Raw genomic sequence first — 11,707 nt, 5'->3', positions numbered from 1 at the left:
GACGACTTTTCTTACGTTCCATTCCTCACTTTTGACCAAGCTCGTTCAACCTTCAGGGATACAGTGCTTGGATTGGAGTATCTTCACTATCAAGGTGTTGTTCACCGTGATATTAAGCCGGCCAATCTTCTATGGAGTAAGGAACACCGCGTCAAGATCTCTGATTTTGGCGTCTCCTACTTTGGCCGACCTATCCGTGACGGTGAATTTGACGACACTGTGTCAGAGTCCGAGGCTAAGGACTTTGATGATGATCTTGAACTCGCCAAGACAGTTGGAACACCCGCCTTCTTCGCTCCCGAGTTGTGCTACACCGACTTGGATACCGAGCAGCCAAGGGTTTCCGAACAAATCGACGTTTGGTCTCTCGGTGTGACTCTTTACTGCCTAATCTACGCCCGAATTCCCTTCCTTGCTGAAGACGAGTTCCAGATGTTCCGAAAGATTGCCACCGAAGAGGTTTACATCCCCAAGCGCCGCTTGATGCCCGTTCATCCTTCCACTTCACCCGCTGCTACATCCCTTTACAAGCGACAAAATACCCACCCCTACCGCGACGACAATGATCTAGTTTATGAGGAAGTCGACAACCGCCTTATTGATCTTCTGCGACAGATGCTCACCAAGAACCCGGAAAAGCGTATCCGACTTCGAGACATCAAGCGACACCCATGGGTCGTTCATGATATAGCAAACCCCATCGGCTGGCTCGATGACACTGACCCTGCTCGACCTTCATCTGGTCGCAAGATTCAAGTTGACGAGCGGGAAATGTCTTCCGCCGTCGTCCCTCTTACCTTTCTGGAGCGTGCTCGCTCAGTCGTTAAGAAAGCTGTTGGCAAGGTAATGCACCCCCTCGTGGAAAGAAGTGATAGCAAAACGCGACATCGAGCCAACAGTAGTGCCGCTAGCTCCGCCGGCGATAGTGTCAGCATGTGCAACAATGGACCACCAACTCCTGGACAACAATATCGTGATCACCGACGCAAGAGCCTCCGCCCAGATGATTACTTTGCAAATGCGATGCGAGATTCTGCACCCGAACATCCTCTTTCTGTCAGCACGACTGTCACCCCTCAACCTGAATCTGTCATCTACGACCCTTTGGCAACCGTCCTTCCTGAGGCTGGCGTTTCTCGTGGCCATGTGCATGCTCATAGTGAGAGTGAGTCTTACCGCGAACCCGAAAAGTCTATATCGGCAGCTTCCTTGTGGCCATTTCATCGCCACGCACACAGTCAAGGATATGCCAAGACTACATATCACTTCCTACACTTTGGCCCTACCGCGCCCATTTCTCAAACCACACCCACAACCCCAAGCTTCGCTAGTCATGCCGATTCACAGGAAGACTCAGGAGCCGAGACCATCCGCAAGACGTTTGACATGGACCCTGTGGACTCTATGGATGAAAGCTCTCGATCAAAATCTGTCGATCGTGGGCTTTTCTCTACTTCCGACAAGCGTGCTGAGGCCAGAGTGGGTGTAAACACCACAGTCGTCCCCGGGAATGTCCAGGCACCCTCTCGCCATGGACGACAGCCTATCAAGTCTGTTGATCTGGGCAAGATGTCGCATCAAAGACGGCTCGAAGCATCTTTACTCTCGTCATCACTGGCTGGCGCGGCTGCTGGTCATCGCCACAGCCATTCAGATACTACCTATGCTACTGACGCGCATACGGTCACCAAGACGAGACCTCGATCTCTTCAGAGAATGGACAGTGCTCCAATCACCAGAACGTCGCCTACCCGCTATTCAGAAGAGCTTTGCATGCGAAGATGCGACCGCCCCCATTCAGAACACATCAGCTTCTCCTGCCCACCCTCGCCTATTGAGGAGGAATGGGACCGAGATGAGCCTCTTCCTCGCGCCGACACCATGCCCACTACCAAGTCTTCAAGCGTAGATTCTATGGAGGCTTTGGCCACCACACCTTCAACCAGTCCAAGCGAAGTCACCAGCCCCGTTTCAGCGCTGCCTTCAACTGCCAGCACGTCGGAGCGAATGCTGGCATTCCAGTCCGACCCCTCTTTGCCGGCTCTGCTCAGCGGCGCCAGCTCTGTTTCGGCCGATATGGAAGCAGAGCTTCTCTGTAGGCCAGGCATTGTCAGCGCTCACCCCCAATTGCTCGAGACTACCGATAGCTTGACGCCACCGGCGTTTGACAAGGAACCTAATGGCTTTCCTATTGATCAGATTTATGGTAACCAATCTGCCATGAACAGCGGCTCTCTTGCTGTACACCTTGAGGGTGGTGCTCGAGACTCTATCACAAGTACCCCTGTCGCTCGCCCTGTAGAGGATGAGTATGATTACGACGATGGAAGCGATGATGAAGATATACTGGTGATGGCCCCCAAGAAGAAGCCAATACAAAGCACGCAGCGACCTGCAGCGTATCCTCCAAAGAGACGCGATACCAACATTAGCATCGCAAGCACCGAAACTGCCAAGAAGGTGCCGACCTCTACATATGGTGACGAGGGGACGTCGCCCTATGAACCATGATACCCTTCCCCGTTTCGTGGCAACATTTACCAAGTTCTTTTCATTTCTCTTTTCAAATACTTTTGTCCGATGCTAAATGTGCATCGAGTCTTTTTTTGTCATGGGTTGAGTTGCATTATCAGCTGTCTGGAGATATATTTTCAAGCATTAGGTTCCTGTTGTATGTACAGGGCCTGGGATCACATAAGGTGTTTTTCTTATTGTTAGACCATTGTTCAGTCCCAAAGAGGGATTTCTACTGCATTGCTGTTTATAGCATACCATGAGGTGGCACATTTGCTAAACGTTTTGCACCGCGTTGTTTTGGGATGGGACGTTGCTTCTGGGCGGGATGAGAGTCGATGGATTAGGAAATGAGCATAATGATGGGTTATGAGACAGAATGACTGGAGATGAGATGATATAAGAGACGAAGGCATATATTCAACCGAGGCAGATACCCAGAACGTACCCGTGCTGCTGGAAGCCAGTCCTGTACACGGACACATTGTTTACATACCGGAGAAGGCGGAAGAGGAGGGGCACAGAGCATTTTTCTTGTGTTTCTCATGCTGGGGTCACACACCTGGCCTGTTGGGGCGAGTCAAAATGGCTCTGGTGCATTTACATAGATATAAGGACGAAACATGTTGCTTGTCTTGTTGGACATATTCTTTCTATCGAGGATATGTGTCGAGTGTTGAGCACAAGACACCGATAATAATAGCTGCTTGAATCTGCCGAATCTTGTTACGTGATCATTTGATTGTGTATTGCGATTCCTAAAGTCCAATAATGACTTTGTTACATATGATCATGATATTGAAAGTGAAGATATATGACAGGCAGCAAAGTAGATAGAAGTTTGTATTCCAATTCGAAATCCTGGATCGTGTTGATCTCCTTCCCCTTTTAATTAAACTGAAAATTCCGATGGCTCAGCTTGCTTTCCCATACGAGCAATAAGTGCTGAAGCTACCAAACCCAAAAGACCCAAACCAAAGACCGCTGCGACATTGACAACAGTGCGCACGGAGGATGAAGCCTTCTTTTCAACAATGTCATCCAAAATTTCGTTGAATCGGCTGGCCATCTGCGCCCGTCCAAACATATCCTTGACTCTTGCTTCGCTTCTATCTCCCATAGACTTGATCTGATCATCACCAAGTTCCAGCGCAAGACGCACGACCTTGGCCCACTCATCTACATCGTCTGGAGATCGCAACCATCCTGTTTCACCGTCCACGATCGTCTCGACAGGACCGCCTGAGTTGGCGGCCAGAACAGGTGTCCGTGCGAGCATAGCTTCGAGAGGAACGATGCCGAAATGCTCGTTTTTGGGCGTGTAGAGAAGAACACGCGCGGAACGAAGAAGTGTAGCTTTGAGAGAGTTGGGGATCGAGAGGAGGAAGAGGACGGGGACGGATGTGGGCGCGGACAGAGCGGTGATGAGAGTCTTGGTGGTGAGGTGCTCGAGACCGTGGGAGGAGGCGAGGGCTTCCAGTTCGGCATGGTATTGGACGTTTTCAGAAACTCGAGGATCATATCCGCCTATGAATTGATTAGTATCGCTGCAAAGAATGGGGCTTGTGTGTAGTTTACCTGCTAAAATGAGACGGCAGCCCTTGCGCTCAGCTTCAGGAATAGCAGCGAAAGCCTTGATCGCAAGTCCAATATCCTTCTTCCTCTCAAAACGGTTGATGCTCAAGATGATCTTCTCGCCCTTGAAAGGAATGTCCCCATCATTACCAGCATCTTCCTTTTCCTTGACCCCAGTGTCGACACAAGGATACACCACTTTGGTGTCGGTGCGCTTCTTGAGATTGGGCCACGTCTGGTTCACAACACCCTTTGTGAAACCCGAGTTTACTGCCACAGCGCTCGCGAAGCCCATAGTCCATTCTTCAAGCCAATCGAACGGGCGACGATACAGGCGCTTCAGGGCAGATTCGCGACCCTGCGCAAGAAGAAGGTCGGGGAAATGGCAGTAGAAGAGGATTGGGCTGTCGGGGGCGATGTAGCGCATGAGAGGAAGGCCGGCGGAGAGTTGGTCGACGATAAAAGCGCGCGGGTTTAGGTCTTGTAGCTCGCCGGTGAGAGCTATGTGGATGAGGAGGTGGACATGACGGAGGATGGCGCAGAGGATTGTGAGGCGGGAGAGGATGGACATGGGGATGAGCCAGTGACCACGAACACGGACATCGAGAGTTCCTATTAACGAGAGTTGATCAGCACGATTATACCATAGATTAACGAGGGGGGAAAGATGTACCATCACGACATTCATCAAAGCAATGCTTAGGATCGCAGTGATTCGTAAATATCACCACGCGATGACCTCGCTCCTGAAGACCGACAGCAGCGTCTACTACAAGACGCTCTGCACCACCGATACCGAGATCGGGGTGGAAGAAGACGATTGAGCCTTTATCTTTGGCGTCTGGAGCCATGATTGCACTCTTGAGGTTCTGGATTTCTATCAGGGAGGATGGTGTTTGTCCTTTGGTGGGGGGGAGTTTTTGGAGTTGAAATGAAAGCTGGAGCTAGCGTGGGGCATAGAAGGAGGAAGGTACGTGGCTGTCATGGGAAGTGGGGCCGGTCTATTCTATCATGAGGTACGTACCTTCTTTTACCCCAGATAGAAGAATCTTTAATTGTTCACATGCAAGTTGGAGGGAGAGACAGCATATAGAGACAATAGTGGGTAGAAACAAAATCGAGATGAATAAACAGTGATATAATAAATATATTTTATAAATATCCACCGGTTGATATTGTCAACATGTCAGGTTAGTCGTCCATCATATGATAGAAATCTCATGCCGAGATTCAATGTCAGATCCAGGGGTGGGTCACTCTACCCCAACTGAGCCGAGGTCCCCACGCCTCTCTTACTTATACCCATCTATACCTGCCTACCACCTTTACTACCTCTCATCACATCTCACTTACATCACTCAAAAATGTCTACTCTCTTCACTCTCCCCATCGCGCAGTGCGGCGCTCATCCAGGCGGTACCCTCACATGCACTGAACCCTCACCAAGAGTCTATCTCCTCACCCTCGTATCGCCTCCCGACAACCGTCTCACAACGCCTGTCCTCAACGCCTTTCTCAACGCGCTGGACATAATCGAGTTTGGATATCCTCACGGCGTTGTAGCAACAACCTCCGGGATTCAAAAGTTTTACAGTAATGGCCTTGATCTTGAACATGCTGTTGCTACCGAGGGTTTCTGGTATTTGTTGTACAATGTCTGGAACCGCTTCTTGACCTACCCCATGCCTACGGTGGCTCTCATGAACGGCCACGCCTTTGCAGGCGGTCTGATGCTCGCCACGGCCCAAGATTACCGTCTTGCTCCCTCTCCACGAGGCTTCCTCTGCCTCAATGAGCTGATCTTTGGTGCGCCTCTCAAGCCGGCCATGTCAGCTCTGTTCCGCGTCAAGTACTCCCACGCGACATACCGCAGCCTTGTTCTTGAAGCCAAGCGCTTCACAGGCGAGGACGCCGTAGCGGCTGGTATCGCCGACGATATCGCACCTCAAGGTGTTGAAGACCTTCTTCGCTTCATCAAAGAAAAGGAGCTCATCGATAAGAGCAAGTCGGGCGTGTACGGCGTGCTCAAGATGGAGATGTATGCGGGTCTAGTTGAGTTCATGAAGGGCCCATCCATGGAAGCGCATGAGCAGAGATTCGACGATGCGCAGGCCATGGAGGGAGAGAGAAAGGAGTTTGGAAAGGTTTGGTATGAGCAGTGGTTGAAGGATGTCAAAGCAAAGCTGTAGGGCATTTTTGTATTGTATATACCCAGACAAATGTAAGCATATCTAGAGATGAAATATCATCAAGGCAATGCTACAAAATCGGCACGAGTTATGTCAAAATATCTTGTAGTGTTGTCATTATTAAATTTTCAATTTTTATATGGTGTTTTCATGGCTACGTGACCGCAGCCGTTTTCTCTACTCATCTCAAAATGTGTCGCCTTGAAGCCACCACCCCTACATTATCTCTAGTTTATAAGTAAACCCCCTCACATATAACAAATCTGTATATAGAAAAACACATCATAAATCCAAATCCACTTTCCGTACACCTGCCTGCGCCAAACTCGAACGCGGGAAATCTCAAGGGGTATAGCAGCCCTGTTTTGTTGCTCCAATGATAAACGCCAAACCCATGCATGTACCATATGGACGCCTCGCAAGTATCTCATGACATGGTCTATACAATGAGAACAGACATAATGCTGGGGTCAATGATGAGCCAGACAATGAAATCAGTGGCCACCTTGACCCATGTGCGGATGTTGTTGCTCTAGCAAGCCCAGAACATCCGAAGGGAAATAATCTAACCAAGGGCCCATCATATCTGATTGCTGCAGCCCCAAAGCAGCAATGTCGATATCCTGGCTGTCAAAAGTGATACCATCCATGCTCCCCATCGAATTCACCCACGGCATGGTGTAAGGGAAGTTGTTCTGACCGTGACCGAAGTACATGTGATTGGCTCCTGAGAGTGTAGTGGCTGGAGTCACTCCGTTTTCTGCCATTGCTGTTGGAGGTGAGACGCTATATGCATCAAATCCAGTAGTGGGCTGGCTTGTGGCTGGAAACCTAGGCCCCGTGTAGAAGTCATGGCTCTCGCTGCCCTCGGGTACACCGTCAAATTGAACGTGAGGTCTTGTCTGGGTACTTGTTGCCGAAAGATTCGAAGTCCGACGGGGAACAGTGGGGCGCGACTGTCTCACAGCCGATATGTTAGGTTGAGGATAAGCGGGAGCAAGCATGTTTGTCGAATCTGGTAGGCTTTGCCGAATAGGGTCAAAGATCATGTTGCCTGGAGGCGTGCTCGGTGCTCGTTGTGGCTGCGACGTATGTGGTCCAGTCTGAGCTGGCGAATCCCGATTTTGATACATGAGTGTCAGGCTCGAGTTTGGTGAATTGGCTGTTCCTGCCAGGGTCCAGGCTATAGGAGGCCCTGATAATCTTGGTGATGCCTTGTTCTCAAATTTGGGGAATGGGTTGTTCAATGCTCCGTTGCTACCTCTGCGAGGCACTTTTGTACTTTCGTATTCTTCTGCCGTGTAGGTCTCGCAATCCCAGATTCCCTTGGCTCTTTGGTCTAGAGCAGTGATGATGTATGTAGCACCACCCCAGTACATTTCAATCTGTTGTAGTGAATTAAAGCACTTTTGATAGTTCTGATTAGCTGCCGAGGCCAGCAGGGAATGTCTCGATGATTTTGCGTCGCGAGATTTGTTACCGGCTGGGGCATTGTGTTGGGCGCCAGGGGGAGAGCTGGCTCTTGAAGGCGAGCTGGACGCATTGGCACTCGACTCCATTACAAAGGCGCAAGCGGCTATGTAAATCGGTTGACAGGTAAAAGGGTTTCCGATGAAACTCTTCGGGTCGATCAAATCTGCAAATGACAGAATATCGCAAATTGTCTTTGCGCTGCTCATACTGAGCTCGCGACTGTCTGGTAGGAGCTGAAGCTCGGTGCGTAGCTCAGCAAAGGGCGTGAGGAGAGTTGGCTGGTGGAGGATGATGAAGAGAGCGTGGAACCAAAAGTGTAGAAGAATGAATGTGGTGCCTTGGCCTGCTCCCAGATATGCCTTGAAGTTGCTCACGTTGAATTGTAAACGCCAGTCCCAGTTCTTGTAGAGTCTTGTCAACTCATGCTCCATCTCACCAAGCTTATCCCATGTGTCCTTGGTGAGATCCTGCGCATTACGGACTTTGTTCAAGACGTCGCAGACACGTCCATAAAGATGGATAATCTGCAGGAAAATGGGATATGGTGCCGGCCAGTTCGTAGCTGGGTCGATAAAAGGTTCCGGGATCGAGAGTTCCAAGTCATCATCTCGAAATGTGACAGGTCGACCCGTTCCCGATGAGATGACACGATCGAGGACAAAGACCGCCCAGAATGTATCCATCCGCTCTTGGACGAGTTCCTTTTGCTCTTGAGGATTCAAATGACTTGATTCGCCTGCCTTTGCCTCCGAGTCTTCATCAACAGGCTGACGCCCCCAGTTCTGGGAGTATAATGCATCCTTTTCGCCATGGTACTGTACACCAACCTCCTTTTGCAAGCCCAAGTCAACTGCCATACGAATAGCCAGGCCGAGGTACATCCAAAGTGCGCTGTCTTGACCCGCTCCAAAGCCTTCGTATGCCATCAGTAAACAAGCTTGCACAGCACCAACAGTTGGGCATGGGAATGTATCAACAGTGGCTTGTCGAGCTCTTTGCGCAAACACTGAGCCCCGTTCCATTCTTGGCATCTTGTCGTTCCCGTTGGTGAGGGACGGGGAATCGGAGAACCTGGCTGATAAAGCGCATATCGAGTCGACGAGTATAGGCTCAACCCGCTTTTCCTTGACCATGCGCAAAAACTTGGTTTGTCGAAGAAATGGGTAACTGGAACCCATCTGCGCAAAGAAAGTGTTGATGAGACTAATGATCAAGGGGTGAACCGGGGCCGGATCGTTCGGGTCATAGGTGGGTAATTCCTCGGTGATCGCCTCACTAACGACTGAGCTGCTTCCCTGTGGTCCGCTATGTATTGATATGGGCGACGTTCCAGCCATGGAACCAGCCGTTGAGCGCCGGCGATCGCGCACAGAGACCACCATTTGTTTAAAACCAGGAACAATAGCCGTCGGGCCGAAGTATCGGAAGTAGGGGACGCGATGTCGCTCGGATTTGCGCACAGCTGTAGGAGAGGGCGTATTCTGCGCGGGGACTGACGAGTGGTGATGGCTGTTGTGCGAGGGCGCGCCGGGTGTATCTGTCGTGTCGTGCTTTGAATCCATCATGTTTGCGAGCGACATTGTAGCGTCCAAAGCTACATGGGGAGTGGGTGCGTCGGGTGTGCGCTGGACCTGGACAGGACCCTTCTCGACTTTGATTTCCTCATCGTGGTAGTTGTGATGTTCGTGTTCGTCGCGGTCGTGACCAGTCCTATCCAGTGGCAGCCTCTCAATTTCCTCTCTCTTTATTTCCTCGGGGTATCCCAGACATCGGTGACCGTTCTTGGTGCAGGTGGAGCAAACAGGTCGTTCGCCGGCGCACCTCGTCTTGCGCTTCCGACAGGTCAAACACCTGAACCGCAAAGGAGTTAGCACCTCACAACTGGCTTGATAGTGATGATTCGAGATCCGCAGGCAACACGAGAGTTGTGTTGGCTACTTCAAGTAGATTGCAGATCTGGAGTCGTGCGACTAGTGCTGTGTCACAGCCAGGGACAAGTACAGTAGACCGGGAAAACACTTACGCAGCATTTATTCGACGCCGCTTGGAAGGCGGTTGTCCTTGATTGTGTACGAAGCGAATCGGACGCGGCGGCGGTGGCGGCGGAACCGAGTCCGATGTGTTGGTCTGGATGCTCATGGCTAAAACATGGTGATGCTTCCTTCAGAGTTGCGGAAGTGGGCGCAGAAGCGGATGGCGAGATTGAGCTTCTAGTCTAGGAGCTTGGCGCAAGGTTGGACAACAGAGAACAGAGATATAAACATGCGAAGGGCGATGACGAACAAGCGACAAGCTGACCAGCGGGGTTCGGCGTCTTTCTGGGCCTGGTGCAGAGTGTGGCTTGTTTGTGTTGGGCGAATTCTGTATGCAGTAGGTGGCGAGGTGGTTGATGCAACCTCGGGGAATAGGCTGCAAGGGATGCTATGCGACAAGAGAGATTGCGATCTTGTTTGGTTCGTAAGCTCCGAGGAAAAGAGTTTAAAAAGAAAAAAAGGGTTGAAGCGAGGATACTACTTTCGACTAAAGCGCTAAGGGTAGACGGGAGTGCATCAACGGCCTAGTGGCATGTTCAGGATTGGTCGTGTGAAGGGAATCAGGAACATGAAACCAACAGTGACAGTTCCTTAGGCTGAGAGGTAGTAAGCAGGGATTTCGGATTGGGCTCTCAGGAGAATAGGAATAGGGATGGAGAAAGACGATAGGCGAGAGTCGCAATGTTTGGGACGTTGAGAGAAAGATGACGAAGGGAAGTGAGGAATTATTAGAGATTACTTAAAAGAGAATAGATTGAGAATTTGAGGGGGGAAAGTAAAAGGGTTGTGGGTTGAAGTTGGCTTCCTTCTGCTCAGCCAAGAAGAAAGTGGACGACGAGCAGGGAGTCAGGTCTGGGGATGGAGATGGTGGTGTTTAGGCAAGTGGGGTAAAGATGCTGCTCATGCGGAGAGAGGAAGAACTCGAGAGCTCAAGTGACCAAGCTATAAGAGATGATAATTAGAAGCTATGGCACGTACCAGAGATATGGATTCAGTCTCTAAGAGGCACACTTTAGACGTGCTGTGGTAGAAATAGAAATAAAAAGACGTTGCGTGTCTCATTAAAGTAAAGGCCAATACAATCAACCAACAGGTCAACAAAACCGGGCACAACCAAAGAGGAACGAAACATCGTCACATTTATGATCCATTCCAGTGGCAATATTTATTAGCCTTGATCCCTCTCCTCACTCGCCTTTTCCTAACAATTCATCTCATCCAATCCTCCTCCACCATCAACTGATCCTTCTTTACCTTTTTCCAAAACTTCCTTGCCCCCCTTTCATTAGCCGTTGAACCCTCCGAGCCCAACCTTATTAGACCAAAACAATGCAAAAGCCAAACGTTACGGCCCGCCAACCGCCTCGTTCAGCCCCCTTATTAGTCTAGGCTGTCGGGATTGTCGTAGATCAAGTGACCAACTGGATTGCGATACCCTTGTCTAGTTACTTGAAGCTTTTCTGTTTAACATGATGCATCTCGCACATAAAACACCGAAATGCATACAGGCTGCCACACAGACACGTCCAATGTGGTGGATTTAGGCCATCTTCACTTTGTCGCGCATCATAGGTTTGATATCAACCAACACAAGGTGTCAAATACGTCACAGTTTCTAGAAACATTATGTATCGATTGTTTCATCTTTTAGAGGCTGAAGCGTACCCCACGGCGCTAGACAGTTGTCAATCCCATGATCCAGCTAGACAGTCACCCTGCAACTCCCAAGGTAACTACAAGCCGAATGGACATTAGAAGCCGAGTGAACCGGAGTAACAGGCTTTCATTAGAATGCAGGGGAGCGATTTATAGTGATAACTTAGTAGCTAATTGACCTTCCATTCATCCATTCCAATTGTTCTTCCTCGTGTAAGAATGCCTTATTCCAAGCTTCACCAACCTGTGGCTCAACTTCAAACATCC

At 50.1% G+C, this 11,707-nt stretch overlaps 4 protein-coding genes across 4 annotated transcripts in view; 2 read left to right on the top strand and 2 right to left on the bottom strand.

Annotated features, from left to right (window-relative positions):
* Positions 1-2,511, top strand: part of FGSG_01641 (uncharacterized protein) — a gene marked incomplete at both ends in the record, with an annotated part of 3,830 nt that extends 1,319 nt beyond the window's left edge. The window contains one exon of the mRNA XM_011319164.1: positions 65-2,511. Coding sequence (XP_011317466.1) covers positions 65-2,511 — 2,447 coding nt within the window. The remainder of the gene's footprint in view (positions 1-64) is intronic.
* Positions 2,512-3,406: 895 nt separating this feature from the next.
* Positions 3,407-4,940, bottom strand: FGSG_01640 (alpha-1,3-mannosyltransferase alg-2; the record flags this gene model as incomplete). Its single annotated transcript, XM_011319163.1, has 3 exons — positions 3,407-4,041; positions 4,093-4,701; positions 4,763-4,940. The coding sequence occupies 3 exons, from the start codon at positions 4,938-4,940 to the stop codon at positions 3,407-3,409; spliced, it is 1,422 nt and encodes a 473-aa protein (XP_011317465.1).
* A 513-nt stretch (positions 4,941-5,453) lies between these two features.
* Positions 5,454-6,278, top strand: FGSG_01639 (uncharacterized protein; the record flags this gene model as incomplete). The annotated part of the gene is made up of 1 exon (XM_011319162.1): positions 5,454-6,278. One exon carries the CDS (start codon positions 5,454-5,456, stop codon positions 6,276-6,278), a length of 825 nt encoding a protein of 274 aa, XP_011317464.1.
* Positions 6,279-6,772: 494 nt separating this feature from the next.
* FGSG_01638 (uncharacterized protein) lies at positions 6,773-9,890 on the bottom strand (the record flags this gene model as incomplete). Its single annotated transcript, XM_011319161.1, has 2 exons — positions 6,773-9,602; positions 9,775-9,890. 2 exons carry the CDS (start codon positions 9,888-9,890, stop codon positions 6,773-6,775), a joined length of 2,946 nt encoding a protein of 981 aa, XP_011317463.1.
* Between the last annotated feature and the right edge of the window lie 1,817 nt (positions 9,891-11,707).

The sequence above is a fragment of the Fusarium graminearum genome, chromosome 1, assembly GCF_000240135.3.
Source record: "Fusarium graminearum PH-1 chromosome 1, whole genome shotgun sequence".
NCBI classification, from domain to species: Eukaryota; Fungi; Ascomycota; class Sordariomycetes; order Hypocreales; family Nectriaceae; genus Fusarium; species Fusarium graminearum.
Note: the sequence above shows the minus strand (reverse complement) of the source record. Positions and strands in the feature narration are given on the sequence as shown.